A 27,727-nucleotide genomic window follows, 5' to 3' on the forward strand; every position below is an offset into this window, starting at 1 on the left:
GCTGCAGGGTGAGAGGCTGGAACTGCCTTATGTGGTGCCCTTAATTGTGCATTACCGGAGCTCTGCTCACACTCCACTTATCCCACAATTTCATGTCTGATTTGAGTAATTACGTTTTTTCACAGCCTTAATGTACAAGCAGAACTATTTAGGGGAATGGTGAAAATGGATACAAATACTTAAATATGTTCAACCCAGTATAGCGATAGCTCAACCAGTGGTGTCATCAGATTAGCATGGCTAAACTGAAATCTGTAGACACCATGTTACAGAAAAATCTCACTCTCATTTGTCTCATGTAAATAGTAATAAGTTATTTAAATAAAACACAACTCCTTTTCATTTGAGACACCAAAAAACAGAAATTGCTACATCAGACACATTGTCATCAGACAGGCTGCCATCTTTATTGTCTGAACTATTGCGTTCAAAAAGTCAAGTTCAAAAATGTGTCACCCTGTAGAAGAGGACAAAACTTCATGACACCAAAACTGCACAATATTTCTGAGAAATCTCAACTCTGACTCAAATTAACATCAAGTTGCTATGGACATATTAATTCGATTAGGAAACAAACTCTAAACTGCTAATGTGATGGTGAGCGCCTTCAGCTACGTACCATGTAGCTAAGTTTTACACTCTTACTTTGAAGTAAGACAGGAAATAGTTCTCCAGTGTCCGCTTTGTGCCGAGTCGTCTAACAAAGGCGGCTCACACTAACTAGCACTGTGTGTACTCTGTAGAAAAACAATAGAAAAGCTTTATCTGCATTGTAAGAACGCCACAATTAGCCAACTGTTAGCCGCTAATGATGCTAATGTTGACATTTGCTTCAGAGCTTCTTATCAGCACATTTTAATGTGCCTGGGCTTTATTGAAAATTACTGGTTCAAAATCAAAACCACACACACTACATAAAGATTACCTGGCTCTTACTAAAACTGAACAGTTTCTATGAAACATAGTGTAAGATTTATTAAACTTTCACTCCATTTGTGAAGATACAAAAGAAAGCATTTTCAGTCCATTTTACAGTATAAACACCATCTTAAAATTGAACAAGCATAAAATTCACAGTACTGGGTTATTGTACACTGACTACACAGTTTATCATTTTTGAAAACATAAAAAGGTTGTTAACTTAAGCCGTGTTTTCTCAATACTGGGTCATCCTGTGGGTTGACTGTATTGTTAGAAACATGGACAAAAAAAAAAAATCTTTGACATAGATCTTGTCCAACTGAACTGAAAGCTCCACAGGATGTAAAAATTTTGACTTTTCTGCATATATTAAAATATTCTTGAAGTGTAGGAGGAGCACAGAAAAAAAAATAAAGACAGAGAGCACTGAGGTATAACTGGAGTATTAATTGTCTAACATAAGCTGGTTTGCTTTAAAACAACAACAAAAAAAGAGGTAAAAATCACGCTTATGCTTTTAATTGGGCTGTCAAGACAATATCCCCGAGAAACTGCCTGGAAAATGTTCTAATTATACTCTTAGGTTCATTACCTGAACACATCCAGCCACTCACCCACACACAGGCTTATTTTCTACAGGCATGATTTTTCAGAGAGCTACTGCATGTTACTACATAAAAGAAAGTGCCGGACAGAAATAGACAAAGCGTCCTTTATGTGAAACGGCATTTGAACGACAAATGAATACATGTGTTTATGAAAGACGCTTGAATTTGAGGCAGCTTTTTTTAATCTCACTTTGTTGACGTGGTAAAAAATAGAGAACGGCTTTAAGAGTTTTCTCAGAAAGTATTTATTGGTTTTTAATGCTGCCGCCAGAGGGAAATTTCTGTCCAGAAGACTATATAAAAAAGAAAGATTATATTTAGAGGAGCTCTCTCTCTATGATGGCACAGTGAAGAAATTAAGCTAAACTGAGGGTTATTTACAACAGAAAAAACCAAACCAATCTGACGGGAATGGTTTTTCTTCTTAACAGAAAATCTCTAATAGTGAAAAAAGTAAAAAGAAAGATGGGTTGATTTGTTTGAGTAAAACTGGCAAAGAACAAGTGCAATTTGTTTCAAGGTGTGTCTACACGGTAAAGATCACAGACTTGCAGATAACATGCCTTGATCTTGTTGAAGCCTTGGGCTCCCGCTTTGTAGTTACACATTTCAACTCTGCGCCAGCCGCACAAGCCTCTCTCTGGTGATCTGGAGTGGAGCTGGTAACCCTCCACTCCGTCTGCCTGCATGTTTTGGTTGTTTTTTTTTTAAGGCCTGCCCATGCCATGCCTCTCATGTTTAGGGTAAGTGGGGTCGCCCAACTGAGGTGATGACATCACACGGGAAAAGGTTCACCCCCGATCAACTTACAAGTGCAAAGGGTTCAAGTTTAGCAAACAGAATAGCAAACAGTTTCTTGAAAACCATAAAGCTAAACTACAATGCTTTATGGTTTACTACAAAACTACACTTTGACTTTATAAAAAAAAGAACACACGGTGAGGGAGGATAAAGTTAAATCAACTAATGCCACAATTCAAAACATCAACCATTAAAAACATGACTGATGAGATGGGACTAAAGGTTTCTGGCATTAGGTTGCAAAAAATATGGAATTTTGCTTGATACATTGGTTTTGTTTCTCTACTGAATGAAAATAGTGCAATGCTTTAAACAAAACTGTTTACGTATCGGTAATTTGTATTTTGTTGTGCTGTGAAACATCCAGTTTCTTATGAATCATCAGTAAAAACATTTGATAGGTTAGTAACCTAAAAAAAAAGGTAAGATATTGTCATTATGAGTGTGGTTAAAAGAAATTCTAGTAAATGTCAGCTACAGCTGGTAATGGGCTGCAAAATTTGTTTGTATTTGAGATTCTGCATTCTGTGACTGGCTTTCACAGAATGCAGAGACGACATTAAAGGTACAGTATGGAAAAAAAATGTTTTACATATTTGCTAAAACTATTACTATGCTGTGGCAGTATAACATGACACAGGTGATCTGTGGAAAAATTAAACTCTCTGCCTTCTCCCAGTGCTATTTTTAGAAATACTCAGCTCTGTCAGAAACAACCAATCAGAGTAAGGAGGAGGGCCTTAGCGTTGTCAATCACTCTCATGTCCCAGCCGGTAACAGTTCTGGGTTTTTCATTATAGTTTAGTTTTACTTCATTGTCCCTTTTTGTACAATTGAGTTCGTTTTAATTAGTTTTCAGAGTGTTTGCTAGTTTTTATTAGTTATTAGTTAAATGTTGCTTAGTTTCAGTTTAGTTTTTATTAGTTATGGTAGTAGTTTTAGTTTTTTCAGACTTTGGTAAATTTTTAGGTGCAGAATTGAAAAAGGTCAAAAATATTGAGTTGCGATTATGTATACATTGATAAGGTAATGGATACTTAACAGAAATGTTTGCAATTATTGTTCAACAACAATAATTGCTGACTCTGGTGTTTCATCCCAACTTTTGCTGTCGCCATTTTGCCGACCAGCGTTAAGAACTGTAATTTGCCGACAGCTGATGTAAACTGCATGTGTGGGGGTGGGGGACCTTATTTCATATTATTATTTTGTTTTGAAAGGCGAGCAAGTAGTTACAAAAACAAAAACAAAGGATATTTTTGTCTATAACTTGTACGTTTTAGTTTTATAAATGTGCAATTTAATTCCAGTTAGTTTCCCCCATGAATTACTGCTTTTATTTATTTCAGTTGACAAAAGTGGTTTCTCAGTTTCAGTTGTGGTTATGCCGCTGGTTTCAGTCAACCATGATAACCTTGGAGGCCACAACCGGAGGGCAGAAAAATGTGAAACGCACTTGAAAGCTGAAGCCAAGGTTGACCTTCCAGAGGGGATTTCACTGTCTGCGGTTCCAAAATAATCCTCGCCTTGTCAAACGTCACTCAAGCTGAAGCTGTTACACAAAGTTCCCATCCAGCTTAGCTTTCCTCTAATGTCACAAAACAAAACAAAAAGACAGAGAGACTCATAGAAATTGGTATGTTAGCTGGCAAATCTGTAAGAACTGCACTGGAGATCAAGCAGTGGTGAAAGTGAGCATCCTTCGTAGTGGGTTGGGATATGAAGCCATCACACACACACACACACACACCTTGGTGGAGGCTTCAATTCAGGGCGACGCGGGGTGAAGCAAAGTGCAGAGATTACGGGTTTCCAATCCGAGCTGTTTATCTTGGACTTCTAATGAAACTGACCTTCTATGAATACCCCTAATTATGCGAAATGATCCTTTTAATGAAGTCTTCAATCACAGTCACAGATCCCCCAGCTGACAGAGCTGTTACGCAAAAACCGCCGTTCACATGAAGAGAGGGGGAGGTCAATTTTTTTTAAATATCGTGACAAATGCTAAATAGTTCCTCTTAATTGACTGTATTTTTGGCTCATTTCCACAACAAATTAACAGAAGAGCGAGCTTTTCAAGCAGATTAAGCGGCGTTTGTCGAAGGTAATGAACATGTCACAACATCGGGTCGAGCAGAGCGATGATCGTGAAGTCGGCTTTCTTTCTAATCGGCCTTTCGGAAGATCTCGGCTTAGTTTTTCAGCGACAGATCAGAGGATATAGTCTGAAGATGGCGTTGACTCCATGATGCAAACGGTTTCGTGTGTTGAATTTTGGGTTTCCAGACATTTTTAAAAGCATGCAGAGAAGGTGGGGGTTGTTGGAGTTGGCGATGGAGTGTTACCTTGCTTCGCTGCATCCTTGGGAAAGCAAGACAAATATATACATGAAGAGCAGAAGCTATGTCTGCAAAATTAGCAAATTGCTTTTATCTGAAATCAAAGAGACTCCTACAAATCTATTAAATGCCACCTTTTGTTATCTTTTTTTTTTTTTTTTGGTTTTGTTTTGTTTTAAATAATGCATCATACTGGGACCAAAGCCAGCTTTTCCAGCAAAATGTAGACTCTTTGTTTTGAACAAATATAATTAGAGTTATTTTTAATGTACTTGCTGCAATGCTGAAGCTAATTTGTATTTGGTAAAGCGCAGTCCTTGATGAGCTATTCCCCGAGGCTGAGAGGCCCAGTTTGGATTTTTGAACCAGCATAAAATCCTTGAATTAAAGAAAACTCAAGGGCCCTCTACTTTCCAGAGATCGGCGAAGGCTGGGCATGTTGAGATGTGAATAGATGTCTCAGTGGCATCCACCGCTCCGTTCTGAGCAACAGGACAGGGTTTTTATTATTCTGCTCCATTAAGTTCTGTTCTATTAAAAAAAAAAGAAAAAAGTCCCAAACACAATCTATTGTTTTGTAACATTTCCACCCAAATTACACGTCTCTTTATTTCTATAGTCGAAGAAAAGAATCTGCTTTTTAAATAGTTTACTGAAAGCCAGTTGGAGGACAGCTTTTCATATGAAAGAGTGACATCTACCAGGTTTTTTATTTTGATCATTTTTAAAGTCTTTTTTTCTGCATACTGCAGAGAGTACTGGAAAAAATAAAAGTGGACAAAAGAGAAACAGAGAGAGAAAGAAAGAGAGTGAGAAAGCAAGCAAGCAAAAGAAAGACAGAAAGAATGATAGAGTGAGAGAGCAAGAAAGAAAGAGATAGAACGAAAGACAGAAAGAAAGAATGAGTAAGTAAGCAAGAAAGAAAGAGAAAGACAGAAAGAACAAAAAACAAAGATCAAACAAACCAGTTTCTCGGTTGGTGACTGTATGTTGTTTTTATGACCTTTTTTGTGACTTGATGATGTAAAACACTTTGAATCTTATTGCTTTAATGTGCTTTATGCAAATATACGTGATTGATCGACACCAAAGTGTTTTGAATCAGATTGAATGTCTTCAATAACATCTTAAAGACTCTACATAAGCCTAAGTTATGATTGCAATAATCCAGAGCCAAGTTTGTGCTGGAGCTCAGTGAGCGTCTTACCTTTGGTTGAACATCTGGTCCAGCGGTGTACGGAGCCAAGCTTGGGGGAACATCTGTGATGTAGGTTTTCCTGGGGCCTGGCGGTTGGTACGCCGGGGCTGGGTCCAGGTCGGGCCTCCTGGAGCTAACTCCGCCCAGCTGTGGCCCCCCAGGGTACTGCTGCTCCTGATATGCCATGGGGGAGAACCCGGGCTGCGGCGGCCCGTACGCAAAGTCGGGACCTCTGGGCTGCGCGGGCATGTACTGCACCTGAGCGGGGCCGCGGATCGGCTGCTGGCCGTAATGGTGGCCGGCCGGTGCTTGGTGCTGGGGGCCGGGCTGGGCCGACCTCACCTGGACGTTGAAGGTGGGCTGGCTCGGGGTCGACGCTGTGGTGTAGGAGGCCGGGACGGGCTGAGGAGACATGTTGCCTTGAGGCCTGGCGACGGGGCTAATGGAGGGAGGCGGCACGGACGAGACGCCCCCTTGAGGTTGGGGTTTGGGCATCGTCTTCTTGGTGGCGGTCAGAGGCGGCTGATTGGGGATGACCATGCGCTTGTAACCCGTCACCGGAGCGTTGGGGGTAGAGCCTGCCGAGGAGCCGGCGTTCTGAAAAACAAATGAAAAGGCTCGGTTCAAAACTCAGAACAAAGTGACTCGCTTTCAAGACATTTCTGTATAAAACTCTTAACCTCGGCCCTTCTAGTTTTCAGATTCTAAGTGCTGGAGGAGAGAGCTGGAGTATTCGCAGCTTTCTGTTCCAACGTGCTTCTATGCCAGCACTTAGAGTTACCGTGACCTGGGTGATTGGCGGTGTTCAACGAGAGAGATTTTATGTTAGAGAAACAAAAACCCGCACCACAACAAAGTCGTAATGTCACACACGAGTTATGCTTCCTGTTAGCAGGCTTCCTGTTGAGGATTCATCACAGACTATAATAAAAATGTCCACCCACAGCTGCCATACAACCGGCATACAGCACAAAAAACGTGAACCATGATATTTAACATTAGACTGTTGAGAATCATGTATAAAAGGATATGCTGCTGTGGAAAACTAAACTTTTCACTGTCTCAAAGTAAAAAAAAAAAAAATAGTATGATTGGTGGAAGAAGAAGCAAAACGCTAAGTGCTTTAACCTTGTCATTAGGAGGTGATGTTGTCTTAAAGTTTGCTCATTTGAAGGTAATTCAGCATTAACATGGGTTAAGGCTTATTTAATAGTGATTTTCCTCAAACAGTGCATTGTATGGCACAGCTGAAAACTTGCCAAGATGTGAATACTGAAAACATCAACCTGGAAACAAACACAAGAAAACCTGATAGACGCTGCAACAGACTAGCATCCCGTCAATTCTGATTTGTTTGTGTTACAAGTTTTCTACAGGTTGCACCAACTCAAATTTAAGACATTTTAAGACCATTATGAATGGAATTTAAGACTGGTATTGCAACAAACATACACAAGAAATTTTATTACATGTTTTTTTTTTAAAGAATGGAAACCTATTGAGAACGAAACGGTACTTTAATTACCATTCCTTTGATTCTTCCTGCCCCCCATTTGTCATCTGTGGCTCTCTATTCTCTTTCAGCTCCATGTTCTTTCTCTCGTCCTTCTCAGCTGTACTTCCCTACATAGTAGCAACTTTGTTGAAATAAAATCCATCAACAGGTAGGACAAGTGCTAGATCGCTGCGTTTAAAAACCACAAAACCTCCGACTTCAGAGTTCGTGTCTCACCAAACGCTGCTCTGATCAGTGCTAGCGATAGTTTTCTGGGAAGCTTTGGCATCAAAAACTGTGACATTTCTGGGGTCTTTTTGGTGGCAGCAGCTTTGTGCTTTTCACACTGCATACGCCTTTCTACAGTCTTAACCCCCGCAGTGCCAAGCTTTATACCAAACAACACACGTAGCATCATACGGGTTAGCAACAGAAGTGAGCCAGTGGCGAAAGCAAACATCGTCCAGCCCACCGGCAATAAATTTGCACTTAGCTACGTTTTCATTACAAATGTATGTAAAACTTTGTCGATATTTCAAATAGTTATCATAATAGTTGTTAGAAATTTGAATATTTGTCAGTATTTTGAAATTGTGATGTTTCCATTAACTCGGAAATGCAATTAAAATCACATGTGAATAGGTTTGTTCACGCGATAAGTCACAAAAAAAGCAGCCTTCATCCTCCTACCACTTCCTGTTGCCTCCTTCAGGAAGTGAAGAAGGTGTTATTATTTAAACTAATAAATAATAATAATTAAAGATGATTAAATAGTCCTGCCATGTAACCCCTATCACTACAGTATTTAAGGTCAACTTACATTTTTTGAAAACAGCTTGAGACATTTTAAGGCCTTGATTTTAGATACCTGAATTTATAACTTTTTAAGAGTTTGTAAGGACACCTTGTGTTAGAAATGTTGAAAACCACAAATCGATTTCCTCTCACTTAACAATTGTCCACTACCTTGTGCTGTAATGTACAAAATCCCATCTTAAAAAAAGAGAAAAGTTTAACAAGTTTGAATCCTTTTGCGAGCCACTGAACTTTATGATTCATTCGGCTGCTTTTGCTGTTGAGGCTTCCTGGACAGCGGAAAAACTACCCCCTCCATGGCTCCCTATAATCTATGGATAATAAAGCAAGAGGGGAGTTAGGAGAGGGAAAAAAATTGCTTGGCAAAGGATACTGTGACAGCCGACTGGCAGTGGCAAACGACACTTCTGCTGACACCAGCTGCTTGTACGCTGGAGCTGTTAAATCACTGAAATTTGTGGCGCTGGTGTTCCTGGGAAGAGATGGCAGTAAAGCAGCAGGCCTCTGCTGAGATCCTGAATGACTGCAGCATTTCGATCTAGCGTCCAACAAAATATAGCAGCTAAAAAAAAAAACGCGGGCAAGCAGCAGAGAGCTTCACTGAGATGTCAGAGACTCGTACGGCGAGTCTTTCTCTCCAACGGCGTTTTTTTTTCACCAGCGCCGCATATTGGTGTCAGACGTTCAACCATTCTAAAAAAGGTCTATCATTAACCTTGGATGGCCTTATTAGGTTACCGCCTGAAGCCAAAACTCGGAGTCAATTAGTAAATTTGCAGCACCACAAGAACGGGGAAAAAAAAAAAAAGAAAAAAAGAACACTTGTAGCCTTGTCTTCCAAAATGGGGCAATTGCTTCCTCCTCAAAGGTGATCAAAGCTGTGCAGACAAGTCACAAATAGCGAGGTTTTCCTCTATCTGACAAAAAAAAAAAGAAATCAGTGAAAACATACATCAATCTGTTATCCTCCTCAAGCACAGGGATAAAGAAAATTCCAAGTTTTGGTAAAACGCATCAACTTTGTGTAAATCCTATCTAATCTAAGTCGGAGGGAAGCCCCAAAGGAACCGATGAAAAAAAGCTCCAGAAAATTTTTTATTTATCTTTTTTGCGCTCTCGCTCTGATTTCTGCCTCACTGATTAGCGCTGATGTTTATTTAAAAAGTGTGTCTGTCTGCATATGTATGGAAACGGCTCCACTATGCCCTTTAGGAAGAGATATTACTTAATTTAAATGTTTCATGGCTTTTAAATACTTGAGATTATTCATTTATCTTTGAGGCCTTAGAACCTACAGTAGCATTTAGTTTGCACGGAGCAGGCAATGCAAATCGGCCCCCTCAAAACGATTACGCTGTCATGGTGGGTTTTCCACAAATTACATTAAGAGAATAGATTCATCCTTTTCTGGGGGAGGAGCGGGGAGGGAAGCGAGTGGGGTCGGGATGAAATTAATCAAATGTTTTAATATCGGAGCAGAAAATGTCTCTGTAGTGGAAAATATTGCCAAATGAACTGATTCTACAGTTTGTCTTGGACTGGTCAGCTTCAGTGAGATCAAAGAGAGATGGTCTCAGGCCTAAACAAGAAAAGCAATGAGTCAGAGAGAATAGATGTCGATTATTATGCAGTGTAGTAGAGTATCAATACGACATTAGCAGAAAGAGCACATGGTTTGAACAATCAGCAATGGTTTGAGGGACTGACTTGGTTGGAAGTCCGGCCAGTGGACCAGTGGAGGTCCCGCCTCGCAACTTATGGGGAGTCAAAAATCCGCTGCCGACATTTCTGTGTCAGATACTACAGCAAGCGTTCGGCGGTCCAGTGGAGTCTACAGCCCCTTTCAGGTAATGGTTCTGCAATAAACAAGCACTCACAAACCTACCACGCTGTCCTTTCACGTCATGAAAACTGATTTGTCAAGATCACGGCGGTGTGCGCTCTTACAGCGTCATGTTGAGATTACAGAACCAAAAGGGCGTAGCTTACAACTTGCAGAAATCAATATGTGATGTGTAATGGGCTCGACACACGGGGAGTGATGGACGACAGCGAGCAGAGAAAGGTTTTCCGCCATTTGGGGTGAGCCCAACACACTGGATACGATAGCGACAGAAGCGACGCATCAAAAGTTGAACATTTTTCAACTTCCTTTTGTCGCATTGCAAGCTTGCGCGTATGAGCTCAGAATTTTGCCAGTTGGAGGGCAACTGGTTGTCACCTCATCACACAAGTTCCATTGGAAATAAATGGACAGAGAGCAACGTCGCCTTCCTTGGGTCAAGACGGTAAGACTTGGGAAAATTACGGAAGGTGCTGAGCGTATGTTGTGAACCTGATGCAGCAGAGCTATAGAGCACCATCGTGTTCATGTTGTTATCCACATCAGATTCTGAGCAACATATTTCTCAGATCAGACAGACTTTGGAAGATCCTGCTGTCCTTCTGCTCTCTGTGCTCAAAATGGACTCCTGCAGCTTCTTCGTGTTTTAGCATGTCTCTACGTCACAGTTGCTCCACGATCTCGTATCACTGCTTCATGGTTACTACCTCCTAATGTGACTCAGGGGTTTAATAACCTTGCTCACCGACACCTAACAGGTGCCACTGCTTTGGTAATTTTGTGTGTTTAAATGTGAAATTCATATTAAAAAAATTTTTCCAAATATGAAAGCTTGTATGAGTGTCATGCCTGTGTACTTCAGTTAAAAGTATATAACAAAATACCTTGAAGAGTTTGAGTTTTTATTGAAGGTTTGTCAATTGTACAAATTGTGTATAAGCTGTTGCTATAAGCCAATAGTAGTGTAGGTAATTCAGGCTTTTGCTAAAATGTAACAAATATGGCAAAAACTAAAAAATAAAACTAGGATAAAACCAGAGCAGGAAGCAGTTATGATGGGGGTCGGGCACCACCCACATCCTTCCCAAAACGCTGACTTCTCCGTGCCTCGTCGTCCCTGCAAACGTTGCATCTCCCCCAGGTCACTTTACTAGCTTATTGCCCTCAAGCAAAACACAACCACACCTAAAACAGCAGATGGTAACCTGCAGCTCACCACCAGCAAGAAAAGACTTTTTTCATGCAGGATTTTTCTTAATTTTTGAGATTTAAAAACAATATTTCCTTTATGTGGCTTCAACTGCTCATGAAATATGCAAATTTCTAGGCCATTCATTCCACAGAAAGGTTTTGAATCTTCCGTCTCTGTCTGCCACCTGGAGACGGGTGGGGCTTAGTCTTTATGATGAAGTTCATTGGATAAGTTTGATTTTATTATCAATGCAAAATTCTACAGCAACACACGTTGCCTCTGGTACTCTACGCGAAGTTTCAGGGGAGGTCGTCATCTTCTTTCTGGTTTAGGCCAGAGGATGTGTTTACATATCGAAGAAGAATTAAAAAATAAATAAATAAAAGGTTACATCATGGTTTCTTGGTCCACTGGATGCATGGGGGCATTTCCTTACCTGTGCAGGTTTAAACCACGAAATATTACCAACATGATTCCAATGTGATGTTTCTGTGTCTATATGGAAAAAGACATTTTGTGCTGTTGTTGCTAGAAGCAAATCTCAATGCCTTTTGTAGAAATCCTGCATTATATTCTTTTATAAACGCTCGGTCCTCTCTTCATCAGACTGTTAAACCAATCCTAAAATTACATATTTACTCAATAATACATCAAGAATCGGTTTTATAACAAAATATGTTACGGCTTTACAGAGCTGCTGCTGTTGAAACAAAGCTCACTCTACTTTCCTTTATTTACACTTTTTTTTAAACCTGAATTTGATTTGAATAAAACAATAACAAAATCCCATTACATTTGCACTTAAGGGTGAAAGGTCTGTTTTGATGCAGCTTCTGTATGTTAGTGGCAGGTTCAGCATACGTGCAGCATCGGTGTGACTCCCTGCCGTTTCTCCAGCTACACATGCACACACACGCACACACACACATTAATTTCCCAAAAGTTTTCTCCAACACCTTCATAAAAGTTAACCCTCACTCCATACCATAATTCAAACTGACTTAGCAAACAACTTAAGTGTGAAATTTCACAGAGATCCTCAAGAAAGCCTTTCGACACATTAAAAAAGATTAGGAGAGACTATACAAGCCTTGAAGGGGGGCTGAGTAAAACTGTTAACTTTGCACTTCAAACCACACGGGTGAGGGATTTTTTTTTTCTTTTTTCCCTTCTCCCCCCCTCTTTGTCTTTTTCTTTTTTTATCCAGCGAGCTTGGGAAAAACCCCTAAAGTAGAAGAAGTTCTGGTGGCGTCTTTTCAGACTCGTCTAAGGCCTTGGATATTCCTCTCGGTAAGCTTTCTCCTGATTCTCATTCAGCTGCTGTCGACGGCCACCTCTGCCATCCATTTGCATCTGCCCGTTTCAGCGCTTACAGCGACGGCCGTGGAGGAGTTCACAGTCGACGCCGAGGCGCTCCCTCACCGTGCGTCCGCGGTCAGGCGAAAGCCGCGTTAAACGAGCCCCAAGCCGCGCTGCGCCGCGATCGCAAAACACGGGTGCATCGGTCCTCCGCCTAAAATAGCTCTAGATAAAGCCAATTAAAAAATGATTAAACATTGTGTTGGGAAACGTCACAAGACCCGCAGCTGTTTTCTACTATCTCTTTAATTGCTGATAGTGAATTTCTTTTCCGTTTTACACATGGAGAACTTTTTGGTAATCTGTCTGCATATCTGCTGTTGTTCAGCTACTATTAAGTGACACCCTCAGACGTTCCCACGCACGTTCAAGAATCAGAGAACATATTCGATCAGCCAACAGAAATGAATTTTTACCAAAATAACACAGTTCTCAAAGGCATTAGCGCTGCTGCCCATTACACTACTAGTGTGTTTTTGCTGCAATAACAACTCCATAGCACCTTGTGATTAGCACTGAACACATTCACTTTGTTCTTATTTGCAGTAGGAATTCTAAAAATATGTGCAAAGGAAAAAGTAGGTACATTCTTCAAACAGTAAATGGAAATGAATAAATGCAAAGAGCAATACGGTATTGGACCAATCTGTTGGCAGCACTCTTTCACATGGTCATGTGTTGCTTCATTCCAAACCTGCAGGACCAAAGCATGTGGTTCAAGTACAAGGGGAAGGATTATATGTTTTCCAGGCACAGAGTTACTGAGATGTAGCTCCTATAATCAGTTCAGCATAAGTGCAGATCCACCAGGTGTTTTGCTAATTGCTGCTGGCTAGTCTGAAGGAGCGAATTGGGGTAGTTGTGGGAGGACGGCTGCTCTGTGAGGCAGAAGTTTGGAAACTTGAAAACTGCAGCAAAGGTGGTGTTCGGTCCTAACAGACATTTTGTACAGCTGAATGAAAGAATCAAGGCAAAACTCCAGGTGTGTTTTTAATGAGGGAATAACATTATAACATGATGTAAAGCTCAATTTCACATAATACTATCCATTTAATGTGTGGACAAACTTGCCGTGTTTATATTTGTGATGGTAGGACAGAAGGGTTTTTGTTTTGGAATCACGCCACTGTAACAGCTTGACATGTAGATGGTGCCTAATGGTTGATATGAGGCCTTGGTGGCCCAAAGATGTCACTCTGCTGAATTCCTAAGGAGGTTTCTCTTTTTACCTCCTTCAACATCCAGATGAGTGTATTTGATGGAAAAATCAAAACAAATCCTCAAGAAATGGGTGACTGTCTTATTTATAACCCAGGGAAACAGAAAGTAAAAGATCACTCGAAAGCAGTTAGTCGTAACTCTGATTAACTTAAAAAACGTGAAGCATGTCTCAGTTGCACTTATTGGCAACGCAAAGAATCCCCGTTGTGATACGATTGAAAGCAATAAGTCCTTAATCTGGATTTTTTTCTCTCCGAACAGATTTATTCAACTTAAAGGTTGGGTTTTCTCTGTGTGAAATGTTGGTACTACAATAAAAAGGTACATTTATTTTAATGCCATTGCTACATGATCCGTCTCACAGATGGCAACAGATTTGTCTGCCTTTACAAGTATCCTGGCTGATATTTTCTGGTCCTGTGCCGGAGCAACGCAGAGACTTACATTTGTCACACTGGCAACGTGAAACAAGTATAAGTGCTGTCTTTTAGTCATGTTTTCGTTCCCAGCTGAGGTTTGAGTGGCACCACTCTCTTCATCTAATCTAATGAAGGCTCTTGTTCAAACTTAATGGCATCTGACAGGAAAATTACACGCAGCAGCTGTTACTGGATTTGAACAGGAACATGTAAGAAAAACACACTGTTACTCATTTGTTCAAAAACTAGTTTTGACTCCTTCCTTCCTGAAACAAATTAAAGTATGAGCTCTGTCAATACAGGTAATATTTTTGTTTTGACCAAGTAAAATAAATTCCTGTAGCACTTCCTTAAAATGATGACATTTTCATCTCCTTTTCCCCTGATGAACTTAAATACTGTCATCAAGTTTTGAATGATCAAAATGATATCAAACACATTTTCATTTTTTGACTACATTTCTTTAAAATTGCAGTATACATTTTCTCCATTATGTTTTACAATGTAAGAAATATGGCTGTTAGAGATAATCCAGTCAAGACTTTGTGGTCAATTTCCAATCCCTGAATTTTGCACATCTTTGACCAGCCAATAAGGATTTAAGCCAATTGGGATTTAAATAATATAAGAGCATCACTGAAAATTAGTTTTCCATGTATTAGTCGTATTAAGAGTAAAGGCACCAGGATACAGAATGCACATTTTAAACTTGGAAAATAACATCTTCTTTTGGTAATTAGCCCAGTTAGCATTGTTAGCGCTGCAAAAATATCAGTCTCTGTGTGTATTCGCCTTCATTCTTAATTTCCGGAACATTTCAGAATCAAGCATGCCTCAAGAAAACATGGTTAAAATAAACAGAGAAAACAAATAACACAGAGAAACTTTGTCATACTTTACACGTTATGTTATACGTTACATGCTTTAAATTCTGCTCTCTCTTGCCTTCTCGCAGCCAAGCTGAACAGCAGACGTGTCTTGGTGCATCACAGAAAGAAGTTTCATGTTTAACATGAAACGTCTCTGGGTTTTCGCTTGATTTCAAACACCTCACAGGTGCTAAAACTAGTTATCTTTGAGACTTAGCTCAGTAGCGGCTTCCACGCTGAAGAGTGTTGTTGATAGTGCAACCTTGTAGCACTTAAGTATGAAAAAGAAACACCAGCTGATTTCGCACACTAAATGCCTAAATGAATAAATTGTATTCAATAAAAAAAAAGTCAAAATCATTATCAATTTGAAATTAAACTAAAGATTATTACATAAATATTGGAATGACGTCATATTTATTGTTGAATAAGTTGAAGACAAAAAAGAAGACGGCATTTACATCCACGTCCAGGCAATCAGTTATGCTCATCTTTTCTCTAAACCAGAAAGTACTCCTTGAAAATTAAACTTCATCTCATGTTGTTATTTTTTAGAAACCAAAGAAACATTCAGCTATAAATGTTTAAAACGTCGCGAAGCAACCAGTCTGCGTAAGAAAGACGGGTCAAAACATTAGAGCTGTCGCAATAAACAGATAATTGAGCAGCACATCCTGTCCTCTGATTCCACTCGGCAGACAGACATAATAACATCCGACACGCAGATTCGTTGAATTCTTAAAAAAAATTCAAATACAGGTCAGGAGATGATGTGGTTGAACATGAAGTTTATGTTTTAAATTTCAGGTTATATAATCTTTTTTTTAAAAAAGCTGGGTTCTAGGGGAAACGGTATGCAAGATTTCTGGGATGATGTAACAACATCATACAAAGTAGGGCGTATTACTCACTGATGCAACTGAAAAAATTATTTTCAGGGCTACCGCGCGGAGAGAAGGGGGGAAAAAAAGTCGATGAGAGTCACCAATCATGACACTTCTGCAGGCTATCTGTACAAAAGAAGGGTATGTGTGTTTTAGCCGTGCTCCCACCGCAGAAACTAATTGTTTCACTCACCTCCTGCAGAACTGCAGGCCAGTCTCTCACCACACGGCCCTGACTCATTCCTAATGAGCTTTCATGCACTCGTGACCCCCTCTCATCCCCCTCCGCTCCTGCTGCGGGAGCCGTACACTCGGAGGGGAAAGAAAAAGAAAAAAACACCGTCAGCCGCTTACAGTGTCCGTGTCATCAATCTCTGAAACGGTGACTGTTGCACCAGGAGCCACGGCTGTTTTGCGTGTTAGCTCCCGCGCGTTACCGTAGGGGCGGATGATGTGCAGCGACAGCAGCAGTTGATTTCAGACCTCACAGCGCCGTTTCCAGGACTTTCTGATGTAAGAAGGCAGGTTGCACTGACTGACACGACTTCCTGGATCAAGTTCAATTTATCGTCGCTTCGCCGCCATAAATGAAAGACAAAAGGATGATGGATTCCCCCCCCCCCCCCCCCCCTTTCTTTCCTTCCCACTAACAAACAGTGAGATTACAAAACCGAGCGCCTGCGGGCACGCTCGTCTCCCCCACAGTTGGCTGCTCCTGTCAAAACTCAGAACCCGCTGCTGGATTGGTAAATAGACGCCACCGGCGCTATGGTTGCATCTCTGCTTCAGGCACCAACAAACCAATTAGACAATTGCAGCTTAGGAAAATAAACAAATGAAACCATGGTTAGGTTGTAGTGAGAAAAAGACATCCAGTACCACAGCCACAGGCCCAAACAGTGTAAATAACGACCTTTCGCCTTCACCTTCTAATGGAACAACCAAGCTAGCTAGTTAGCTCGACCACTGGAGAACATTGAACTTGGTGTTTTGTTCAAGGTGCCAGTTTGAGATGATTTGCTTTTTGCATCATCCTGTATTGGCCCTGCTTGAAGTAGGATGAGCATGGTGGCAGTTTTAAATAATAAATGATTATAAAATGTCTTAACAGTATACCGTATAAAAAATACTTGACGTCTCAATCAGCATTACCTGTAAATGCAGGAGAAATCCAGGCTTTTCTGTTCACACTAAATTCTGACTCGCCTGTCTTAATGTTACAAAAATCAAGACTCATCGGAGCGGGCAACATTTTCTAATTTGTTATCATCTGTGTGAACTGCATACTCAGTTTTCTGTTATTAGTAGTGGTGAGACCAAAGAACCTTTTTAATAGACTTAATTGGACGGTCTGTAATAATCTGCATTTTAATTGAAAACAAAATAAGCAACATTTTTGATTCAAAAACCGTTTTTGCTGCTAAATTACTGAATAAATAGACATGATCTCAACAACAAAGATAGTTGCTTTTAATCTATTATTTAGGTTATTGAACTATCAAGTTGGTGCAAAGTGAAATTTCCATTCAGCTTTCCAGTGTTTCAGAAACTTCTTTGAAAAAACACATCTTTAGAAATGTGGACGCTGACATTAGCGTTGAGGACGTTTGTGCTGCTGCTGCAACATGTTTCGCATTGAGATGCTATTTAAGCCTTGAATAGCTTCACTGATAGGCTAACTCCTTTTAGCACAACTTGAACATTACAATAGTCTGTTCCAGCATCCATTGAAGCAAAAATTAACCCCCGCTGGGCCGGGAGAAGTGACGTTGTTGATTGTCGCTGTTGTTAGTGAATGTTGTTTGTGCGTCAGATTTACGGTCGTACTTGAAAAGTGAATATTTTACAGAGGTTCTGGCTGGAACCTTTGTATATCTACAACAACAACAAAAACCTTATTGCAGTAAAAACAAATTACATGTTAATATCTATGACTAATCAAAACTAAGGCATTTAGTTAGCTATTATTAGCTAACAGGAGTTGCCTAAGAGTCAGCCAGGAATCTGTGTGGTCATCATCTGCTGTAGTTCAAAAGGTTGGGAATCAAGATAGGATTTTCTGCACAACAAGTGGCTTCTTGAGCTATTGCTGCTGTTCTATCATCTCAAACCTGTCTGTCCATTCTACTCTGACCTCTTCGAGGCATTTTTGTTCATGAAACCACCATTCTATTGCAATTTTATCTTTTTTGTGCCATTTTCTGTAAATCCAAAAGGTGAAAATCCATGTTTAAAGTTTCTCTCATCCTGACTCTTAAGTTTAGTCTGAACTTCATCACCGGTAGAAGCTTTAATGAATTGAACTCCTGACATGTGATTGGTTAAATCACTATTTGCATTATCAAACCACTGAGTAAGAGCGTACAACTCAGACGGCTCAAAGAGGCCCCACAAAACATGCACTGACGTCGACATTTGGATTGGTTGTAAAACTTCCACAGATGGCTGTGTTTCAAAGTTTTATTTTCCAAAGTTGACCTAGATGCCAACCAACATGCAACGCATGTCGTCAACATGATGCACAATAACGTGGACGTGATGGAATAATTGATGATAAACTCCAAAAAGTAGTTTGCCTCTCTCAGGGACTTAAAAGCACAAATCATCGTCAACATAAAGACTGACAGGGGAAAAAATGACAGCAAAGCTTTCCAGGAACTCCAAAGAGTGCCTCCACTCATTATTATTCCCTCAGTCACCTCTGCGCTTCAGCCAAAAACAAACGAAGCGCTGCTTCCTTCCAGAGGGATTTAATTTTCTACACTGATGAACATGTAGGTCAGAGCCACTTAAGAATTATGCAGGGAAAGTCAAAAGTTTGTTGTGTTGCTTAATGCAGCTCACCTCACAATTTCTCCAGCTGATGGAAAAGAAAGATGCTAAGTCTAACTCTGGAATGCAACCAACGCCTGTAGATATTGCTTTTGTGGCATATTTTAGGCCTAAATAATTTGTATTTGCAGATTGCACAACAAATTATCACATATATTTGAATTTCAACACATGCACTTGTGTATATCCCCCCAAAAAAGAGCTAAACGCGACTTAAAGCCGCTCTGAAACTCGAGCGACTCCTCCTTTACCTTTATGCCCTAAAAGTACATTAAGAGAATATAAATATGGCAGAAAACATTGAGGACAATTCTAAGGGTCATGCATGCTGTCCTCTAACTTGATCTAAAGAAGACATCAAGTCGTATCTGCGTCTCCAGGGATGGTTTTGCATAGTGTGTGATCAGTGGGAGATTCAGGGGCATGCAGAGAGGGGCCTATCATTCCTGCCATGTTGTGACAGAGGGTGCCAGCTGCGATGCTCGGTCTGCTGAGCGACAGTGTGTCACGGCATGGCTTGACTGGCACAATGTGAAGTGGGGCTTCCTCGAGGCACTAATGTGATAGGATCCATCTCAGCAGCCTTTCAAGCACTCGGCTTCAGCCGAACTGTCTGCGGGCTTCAACAATGCCCGGCCCCTTCTGCGTGCACATGACAAGTTACTAAGCAGACGTTGGGCCATTTGGGTCCAATACAAAGTGCTTGACGAGACTCTTGCGTTTGATGCTTTATGGAGTACGGCGTCTTGAAAAGGTGCGACTTGATAAAAATCACAAGAGACGCGAGACTCGACTTGGCTTTCTACAGCAGTGACCTGTGAGTTCGCTTGGACTTGTAGCCAGTTGATGTCTTGCGCCAAAACGAAGCGCGTTGCGAGTCGGACCGTGTGTGTGGAGTGCGAACCAGTTCGCTGCTGCTGCAATAGGTCGCATCGACATGGCATGCAGGAAGGCAGAACTGCCAAAAATGTTTGGGCATGATGGTACGCAATAGATAAGTTATCATGGTGGAGTTTTCCTTTTCTAAGAACCAATTGTAACAACTTGGAAGACAAATATCCCCCTAGGAACACAGTTCTCATGTCCAGCAATGCTAAATACAAACTACACTCAGTAGCTGCTATGCAGGGTGTTCACAGTAATGTCTGTGAACACCCTGCACAGACTTGAACACCCTCCCAGAGCCCATGGGGGAGGTAAAGCAATCAGAGCAACCACAGCGAGACGTGACAGGCTATTGGCACAAGCTTTTAATATGAAAACCTACATCTATGAGCTACACCTCAGTCCTAGTTCTGCCAGTGAAAAAACTCAATGAAAAGAAAAACTGACTTTTGCTATATTTATTTGAAAATACATGTATATGAGCAAAGAAAAGTGCGTATCTCCAGCTGTTTAAAGTATCGAAAACAGACATTCAGCTTTATTAGAAGTTATAAATACATGGAACTAACATCTTAATGAAACAGAATTTAAAAAGAGAAAAGAAAATATCCGATCGTAAACGTGTGTGAACTGAAAGTGACCTAAAACTGGAGTTCTGTCGCTGGCGATGTTTGGTCTTTTCTTTCAATCTCATCTTTGCCCAATCTAGAGCGCTCTCAACCATTAGCTGACTCTCGGCTCTTAATGTAGCCACCGTAGCGATATTATTCACTGTGTGTGAGCGGGGAGGGTTTGACGAGCTTAAAATATTGAAGGCGAGAACTCTTAAGTTCACGTCAGAGGAGCACGAGCCATTTTCCTAAATGGAATCCCAGTAATCCTCAGCTCCATCCGTCCTCACAGGCAGATCCGACACGCGCGCAGACGTCTTCTACACGGATCCAAACGAAGCCAAGTAGCTTTTAATTGAGGCGGAGCCACGGCTAGCGAGTGAATCGCACGTCCTTGTTCCCATAAGTTCTGGCACTGCCAGAAGGCAGCCTAGTTGCAGCTGAATAGTTCTTCCTCTTTGAATCCATTAGGAAAGATGCTATTTCGCATAAAACACTCCACACAGACGAGCACAAACACACACAGAGACCCAACTGGGGGAGGAGGAGGGAGTTTTTCATGGAGCTAAGTTTGTGTCATTTAGCAAGGCTGGGTTTTCAATATTTTATTCACCGCGCCACACATTATTGTTTCACAGAGTGCGGATGAATCAGACAGGGAGAGCTTTTAAATTTCAACTTAAGTGTTATTAAAACAGACAGAATCAGATCAGGGTGAGTTGCTACTTCAATGGAAGAGGCACGCTGGAGTTTAATTGGGATAAAATGTCACCTTCCTAATGTGTAGAGATAACAGTAACCAAAGTGGTCATAGAGTGGGGAGCTACTTAGGCACCTCATCTTAGCCAAAAGGAAAAGAAAAGAAAAGAAGACGAAAGAAAAGAAGTCACGTCGCGGTTAAAGATGTTTTTATTCCTGACGTACTTTTTTGATATAAAAATAAATCCCTGGCATTAAGGGGTGACATTTGTATTTGCTCCATCTGTTGTAGGTTTTTACCGTGTGAAAGAGTAGAAGGAAACAAGACCAACAATTACCTCCTGCGGGGCTTTGAAAATGCGACTGTTTGCTGAGCAACCGGGAGTGGGCCGACTCCATCAATCTGAGCCAATGAAGAGAGGGACTCTGAATACATACATGCACACTGAATCAGACGGCGCACAGCTGCAGTGGATCAAAGTGATAAAAAAGAAAACCTTCCGGTTTCCTTTAAACAAACAGCTCCCCGCGTTGGGCTGCTTGTGAATCTCTTGCTGATTCATTTGTGTACTAGAAATGCACCAGGGGTCGGAGTGACTTGGAGGGCGCGGCGGTCGGAGGTTCACTGTGCCTCGACGGAAGCGGCGGTGCGGCTCCGGAGCATGATGAGCGCGCAGTTTTGACACTCATCTGGACCTCCTTGTTAACTCCCCCACAACAGATGTGATGCGCTCAGACAGGCCTGTGCGGCGCGTGAGCGGGGGCCCGGTCGGGCTCAGGCTGGAGAGCGGCATACTTGAAGGATTTAACATGAATATGCTCTCTTGTATTTCCCCAATGTGGCCAAACATGAGAATTAATGGCATATTAGAAAGGGGGGTTTTCCGCACGCAGGGTATGTTAGAGGAGATAGTGCAGGGTAGCGGAGAGGTTCTACCTAAACGCTGCGAAATCCAAACTCAGCTGACTCAAACATAAAATAAGGACTCTCTAGGCCTGTTGCAATAACAAATTGTGCTAGATAATAAATTGTTCTAGAAATGATTGCGATAAACAATAATATTGTTGTTTTGAGACCATTTTCAAGCAATGTAACAGTAATAACACAAATAATGCAAGTACACATTCTCAAAGATCAATAAACTTTATATTCTAATGAACATTTAACACTGGAACTGGAAGACATTTTAAATATCCATCATAAAAAAACACAGAAACAACTAATCAAATTAATTATTGTCCTTCAAAATAAGAGCAAATTGATACCAAAGCACAAACTGAAAACTTTTTTCATCCAGTTTTTTGTAGAAAGTGAGAAAAAAGAAAAACTAAATCAATGAAATGGAAATTATACGGCATTTTAATTTATGTGATTGATCGATTGATTGGTTGATTGATTAATTGAGACAGGCTTAGAAGTACCTATACATCTAATAGAAACCTCTGGACTCGTTTGGACAGGACGTGTAGAAAATTGTTGGTATCTCTGTTAATGACCATCAAATCCTGCAATTGTCACTGAAATAACTACAAACCGACAAAAGTAATAATAAATGAAAATTTACTGAAAATTAACCTATGAAAATCAGACACTGCTTTTAAATTGTAGTTCAACTAAATTATTTTAATAAATAAATAAAATAGTGAAACAAGCCTTGACAAAAATGACGTTACCTGTGCTTTTATATTTTGTTGCACAATCCTCGAGGCGATCACTGCAATCAAGCGGTTTCTGTAACTATAAATGAGACGTCTTTACCCGTCCACAGGCATTCTGGTCCACTCCTCATGGACTAACTGTTCCAGTTGTCTCAGGTTTGATGGGTTCCTTCTCCAGATGTTTAACAGGATTTAGAACAGGTCTCACAGAAGGCCAGTTTAGAATAGTCCAATGTTTTGTTCTTGGCCCGTTCTTGGCTGTTTCGAGTTGTTTTGGGTCAGCATCCTGTTGAAAGACCCTTGACCTGCAACTGCGACCAAACGTTCAGACACTGGGCAGCACATTTTTCTCCCAAACGCCTTGATAGTTATGAGATTTCACCTGGCACAGATTCAAGACATCATGGGCCAGAGCTCAACCCAGCCTCCTGAATGTTTCACAACAGGGACGGTGTTCTTTTCTTGGTATGCTTCGTTTTAACATCTGAACATAGAGTTGATGCGCCTACCCAAAATGCTCCAGTTTTGTCTCATCTGTCCAAAATACATTCTCCCAGAAGCCTTGTGGCTTGTCAGTATTCCAGTTTTGATTTTTTATGATTTCCTTTCCCACTTTGGCTCAAGAAACGACAGATGGTGCATTCTAACTCTGCAGCACCTCGACCTTTGAGTTCACCTTTAATTTCTTTGGAGGTTGTTCTGGCTAATTGGTTACATTTGTTGTATCTTTCTCTTTAATTTGTTATCAACTTTCCTTTTGGGGCCATCAATTTATTTTTAAAAAGAAATCACAAGTGATCACAAGTATTTCCAAATACTTGCATTTATTTAAGTCATCCATTCTGGGAGTTGACTTGAATTTAATGCATAAATAAATTCAAGCTGTGAAACAAAAGAAGGCCGGCCCTGGGTGGGCTGACGTCACTCTGATCTACTGAGGCCCAAGGAGCGCATTGGTGAAAAAATAAAAAAAATTCAGGTATTCCAAAAGATTAAATCATCAAAAATAGCAAATTTAATTAGTCAATAAAAACTATTTATCGCCCATTTATCGCTCAATACTAAACATCCAGGCAGATGATCAAAGTGTATTCGTGAGTTAGAATGGTCTACTCAATAAATTTTAACTCCTACTAGATTTGACGTGCCACATAAAGAGAACATGAACGTAATCTTGGTCGTTCCAGGATCGGCTCTAAAAAACCTTGTTGACTGTGTCCAAAAACAAAAGGCATCCAAGATGGAAGAAGGAAAGAGAACAAATGGGAATTACATAACACTAACATTTCATTACCCACCGTGATGCCACACAGAATACCAACAATGGCAAACAAAAGTTTCCTCTGTTGTCTGTGAAGTACCGTTGCACGTTTGTAGGAACGATGCTTGGATTTTTATGAATGAGCGCCATTCTGTTTTCATTCGGCAAAATTCCTTTTTCCAGACACTCCGAGGGCAAAAAGCTGCATTTCAGGAGCGTTTGTTACTTGTTTGCTCGCAGGAGCGGAAGGTTATTGTGCAGCGGTTGCAGTGAAGCTATAGCACGAAAGCTGGCCTGTGAAAAAACAAAACACACACACACACACGCTACTGTTACGCTGCAGAATACTGTATTAAAGGAGAGCCAGTACTGACTGACAGGAGCAGCTTGGCAGGGGAAAAGGTCAACCAGAGTTAATCAGCTACAATCAGCATCAGATGAGACGGGGGGTGAAGGAGGGGTCGGCACGAGTTTCTGTGTATGTCAAGGAACCAATCAAACGGAGCTAAATCTCCTGCACACGCAAACGGTTCTGATGGCCAAAGCATAAAAGGCCATGGAGATAAGAGAAAACCCAGAGTTGCATCAGAAGCGGATTCAGAGAAATTCCTGATTAAAACATGTCGGAGAACCCGTGCACACAAAACCCTGAAAGCCTGCAGAACGTTCAAGCTTTCAGCGACTTTGATCCCGACAGGTAGAACCACTCTGATGGCCTGACCCAGCCCGACCCGTCCCAGCCCGGTCCGGCACATTATGTCAGGCGTGCGTGGCCCCTCGTGCAGCTGTACCAGTACTCATCCATTTTTAAACACCTGCTGACAAAAGCTTTCAGACTCCAGCTCTAATGTGGAAATCCACATTTTTCCCTCTAATAAAGATACGCACTTCAACTATATTCTACGCTGGGGGGAAAAAAAGCACCTGCAGCGGTTTAGAAGACCCAGAACCAGAACATGGAGAAGCAGCATTCAGCTAGAGTCTTCGGTTCTCCAAACTGGTGGGAAAACCCGTCAGCTCTCAACAAAGCAGCGAAGTTTGAAGGCACCCGAACTGAACCAGTTCAAGAACGAGCGTTATTTCAGAGGAGGAGGGCCATTATTGGGAGAGACGCACCAATCAGAGTTTTGGCGTCAAATTCAGCTTCCTGGTTTGTCTTCATGTTTTATTTTCACGTAAATTACATAATCAATAATAGAATAAGAAATTAGAACAGCATTTGTGATTTTTTTCCTCTTCTGCGTAGGGGAAGAAGCAACGTCACATAGTGTGTATGTATGAATGAAGAAAGCTGACATTCACTCACAGGTCATAAGTCATTTCTATGTTTCTGAGTCTATGCTGAGGCTGTGGAGCACTTCTTGTTTTTGCTCCACAAAAAGAAGACACACAAACCCCTACACATTCACACACAGATGAATTTATTTAGCTATATCTGTTCAGTGCAGTGATCAGTCCAAGAAGCAGGAATCCAACCGTCACCCTTTAACCAGAAAGCACCTGCTTTCATCCAGAGCCTCGAAGGAAAACTAAAAAAAAAACTCAAGATGACCGTTTTCTAAATGCTTGCAAAGTTGTTCGACAGCTTTGAAAACATTACAGTTATTATCAGATAATACAATTTGTCTCTAACGTAACCAGGGAGGCCTGGTAAGCCCTTTAGTAGAAGGTCTTTTTCTCTCACTTTCACCAATAAAGAAAAACATGTTTGGCAGACAGTTATTGCCATGGCGATGGACTCATCTGCCTCTGGAGTGTTTACCCATGTTTAAAAGTAGTACATGCTAATGTTAGTGTAACAGAGTGTTAAGGTTTTGGAGGTAAAATTGACCTCAAAAGGGAAGTAATTCTGCTAAGCTAAGCAGCTGCTGGTTGTATGCATATATCGGTATCAGGATGTCTTCTGCGTTTCCTTTTTCTCGCGGTTTTGCAGTGAAACACTGCAGGTAGCACTAAGTGATGGATATTAAGAACATCTTTGTATCAAAATGGACTTGTATGGGTTTTCAAGCATAAATCTAAAAGTCTAACAACAGGAGGATGCTAACAAACCTGAGACGACCAAACCAACTGTGAAGCCAAAGTGGTTTCAAAGTGACTTGAGGGCAAAAAAGGCAAGATTTAGGAGGCCATTACAAAGCCCTGCTAATAAAAATAAACTGACTGAGCAAAGTTGAAAAGGTGGCCTTCAAACTGGACTCAATAATATCTGACTCTTAAGAAGGAATGGGCCAAAGATTCAGCTGCGTGTTGTAGGTTGAAGCTGCTGGTAGGATTTCCTAAACTTTTGACCCAAAGTAATACAATGTAAAGCCAATTCAAATGCAAATGAATGCAGACTTCTGAGTAACAACAAAATAAATACTAATAGTAATAATATTAATAATAGAAGCTCTTTCATTTTGTTGAAATTTGGCAAAGAGAAAGAATTTTGAAAATGCCCCGATGCTAAAACAGTAAATATTGAGAAGTTACGTACAAATGACTAAATCAACAGGACTTCAGCCCAAACACCTCTCTGCTGTTCTTCCTGGAGTCCACGCCACAAATATTACAGTAAAATGAGATTTTTTACAAACATCCCAAAATACCCTAAAACACACAAACAAAATCTTTGTTCTGAACAGAAAGCTGGGAGGTGTCGATCCAAACACACTGTAGGAAAACATACAGAACAGAAGTAGTTGAGCAGTTTCATATTTTGTCATGTTACAACCAAATACTTCAATATTTTATTAACATTGTGTCTGTTTTGTTTGTTCTCGTCACAAATTTTCAACTGGGCCTAGGTCTTTTTGTCCATTTCTTTAAACCATTTAAACCATTAAACCATTATGGACTTAAAGTTGTTGCCAAGCTGGAAGTTGAAAATTGTGACTCCAACAAACATTTGAAACTTTGTTAACCATCCAAGTCAGCTTTAAACGTCCTCGCTGTTTTATTACTCCACCGTCTGCTGGGTTTCTTGGTCTTCATGTTGCTCTTTGTACGCCTGAAAAATATGCCACGACGTAAGCGTTTCATATCAGTCGATATCAAAAAATGATCGATTTGTTTTAGAGATCTGAAATACTGCCAAACTGGTGACATGACTTTTCCTGTTTTATCCGCAGTTTTCACTCTGTTTTATATTGTTTAAAGAGTTATTAAGTTACTCAACAGGTTGTTGCTAGGTAACCAAAGAGGGAGTGAGTTAGTCGATGCTTAGCTGTGAGAGGTTAAGCGGCTAAAGCCTTCCCTCTGCCTACATCCCCCAGAATGCTTTGTGGTTCTGGATCCAAGTTGAGTGAAACTATTGGATATCAGACGTTTTATCTATTGATACTGATGACGTGTCTATTGTGACATATATTGTTATTGATCTATGGCCCAGCCTTTTACCAACGTAACCTGGACTGAACTCAAACACACACCACCCTTGTTGTATTTTCCTTTTTTTTGTATAATTTATCATTTGAGTTACACTTCATGACTGTGTGCAGCCGCGTGTGGATCTACAGCCTAAGATCCCAATAAAAACACACTGAAGGTTGCGGTCGTAACGTGACAAAATGTGAAAACGTTCAACTGTAGCGAGGCGCCGCACATCAACACACTCACTCGCCTTATTCCTCTTAACGCGTATAATTTCAAAGCCACAATGTTCACTTCCTTTCTTATGGTATCTGCTGTTTCTTCAGAGTGGGGCAATAATTCTAACTTGGTTGATCCTAACACCCCCCGCCATCCCACCCCCTTTGGTTGTCCTAACCACAAAGTCGAGCGAGCCTACACCAAAGGACGTCAGCGCCAGCAGCCGTCGTCCCTTTTCT

At 40.8% G+C, this 27,727-nt stretch overlaps 1 protein-coding gene across 6 annotated transcripts in view; it reads right to left on the reverse strand.

Annotated features, from left to right (window-relative positions):
- lpp (LIM domain containing preferred translocation partner in lipoma) overlaps positions 1–27,727 on the reverse strand; it is a 182,218-nt gene that overhangs the window by 64,062 nt on the left and 90,429 nt on the right. For all 6 annotated transcript variants that reach the window (XM_032572054.1, XM_032572051.1, XM_032572055.1 and 3 more), the window contains one exon: positions 5,880–6,467. In XM_032572054.1, coding sequence (XP_032427945.1) covers positions 5,880–6,467 — 588 coding nt within the window. The remainder of the gene's footprint in view (positions 1–5,879; positions 6,468–27,727) is intronic.

This window comes from Xiphophorus hellerii, chromosome 9, assembly GCF_003331165.1.
Source record: "Xiphophorus hellerii strain 12219 chromosome 9, Xiphophorus_hellerii-4.1, whole genome shotgun sequence".
Taxonomy (NCBI): domain Eukaryota; kingdom Metazoa; phylum Chordata; class Actinopteri; order Cyprinodontiformes; family Poeciliidae; genus Xiphophorus; species Xiphophorus hellerii.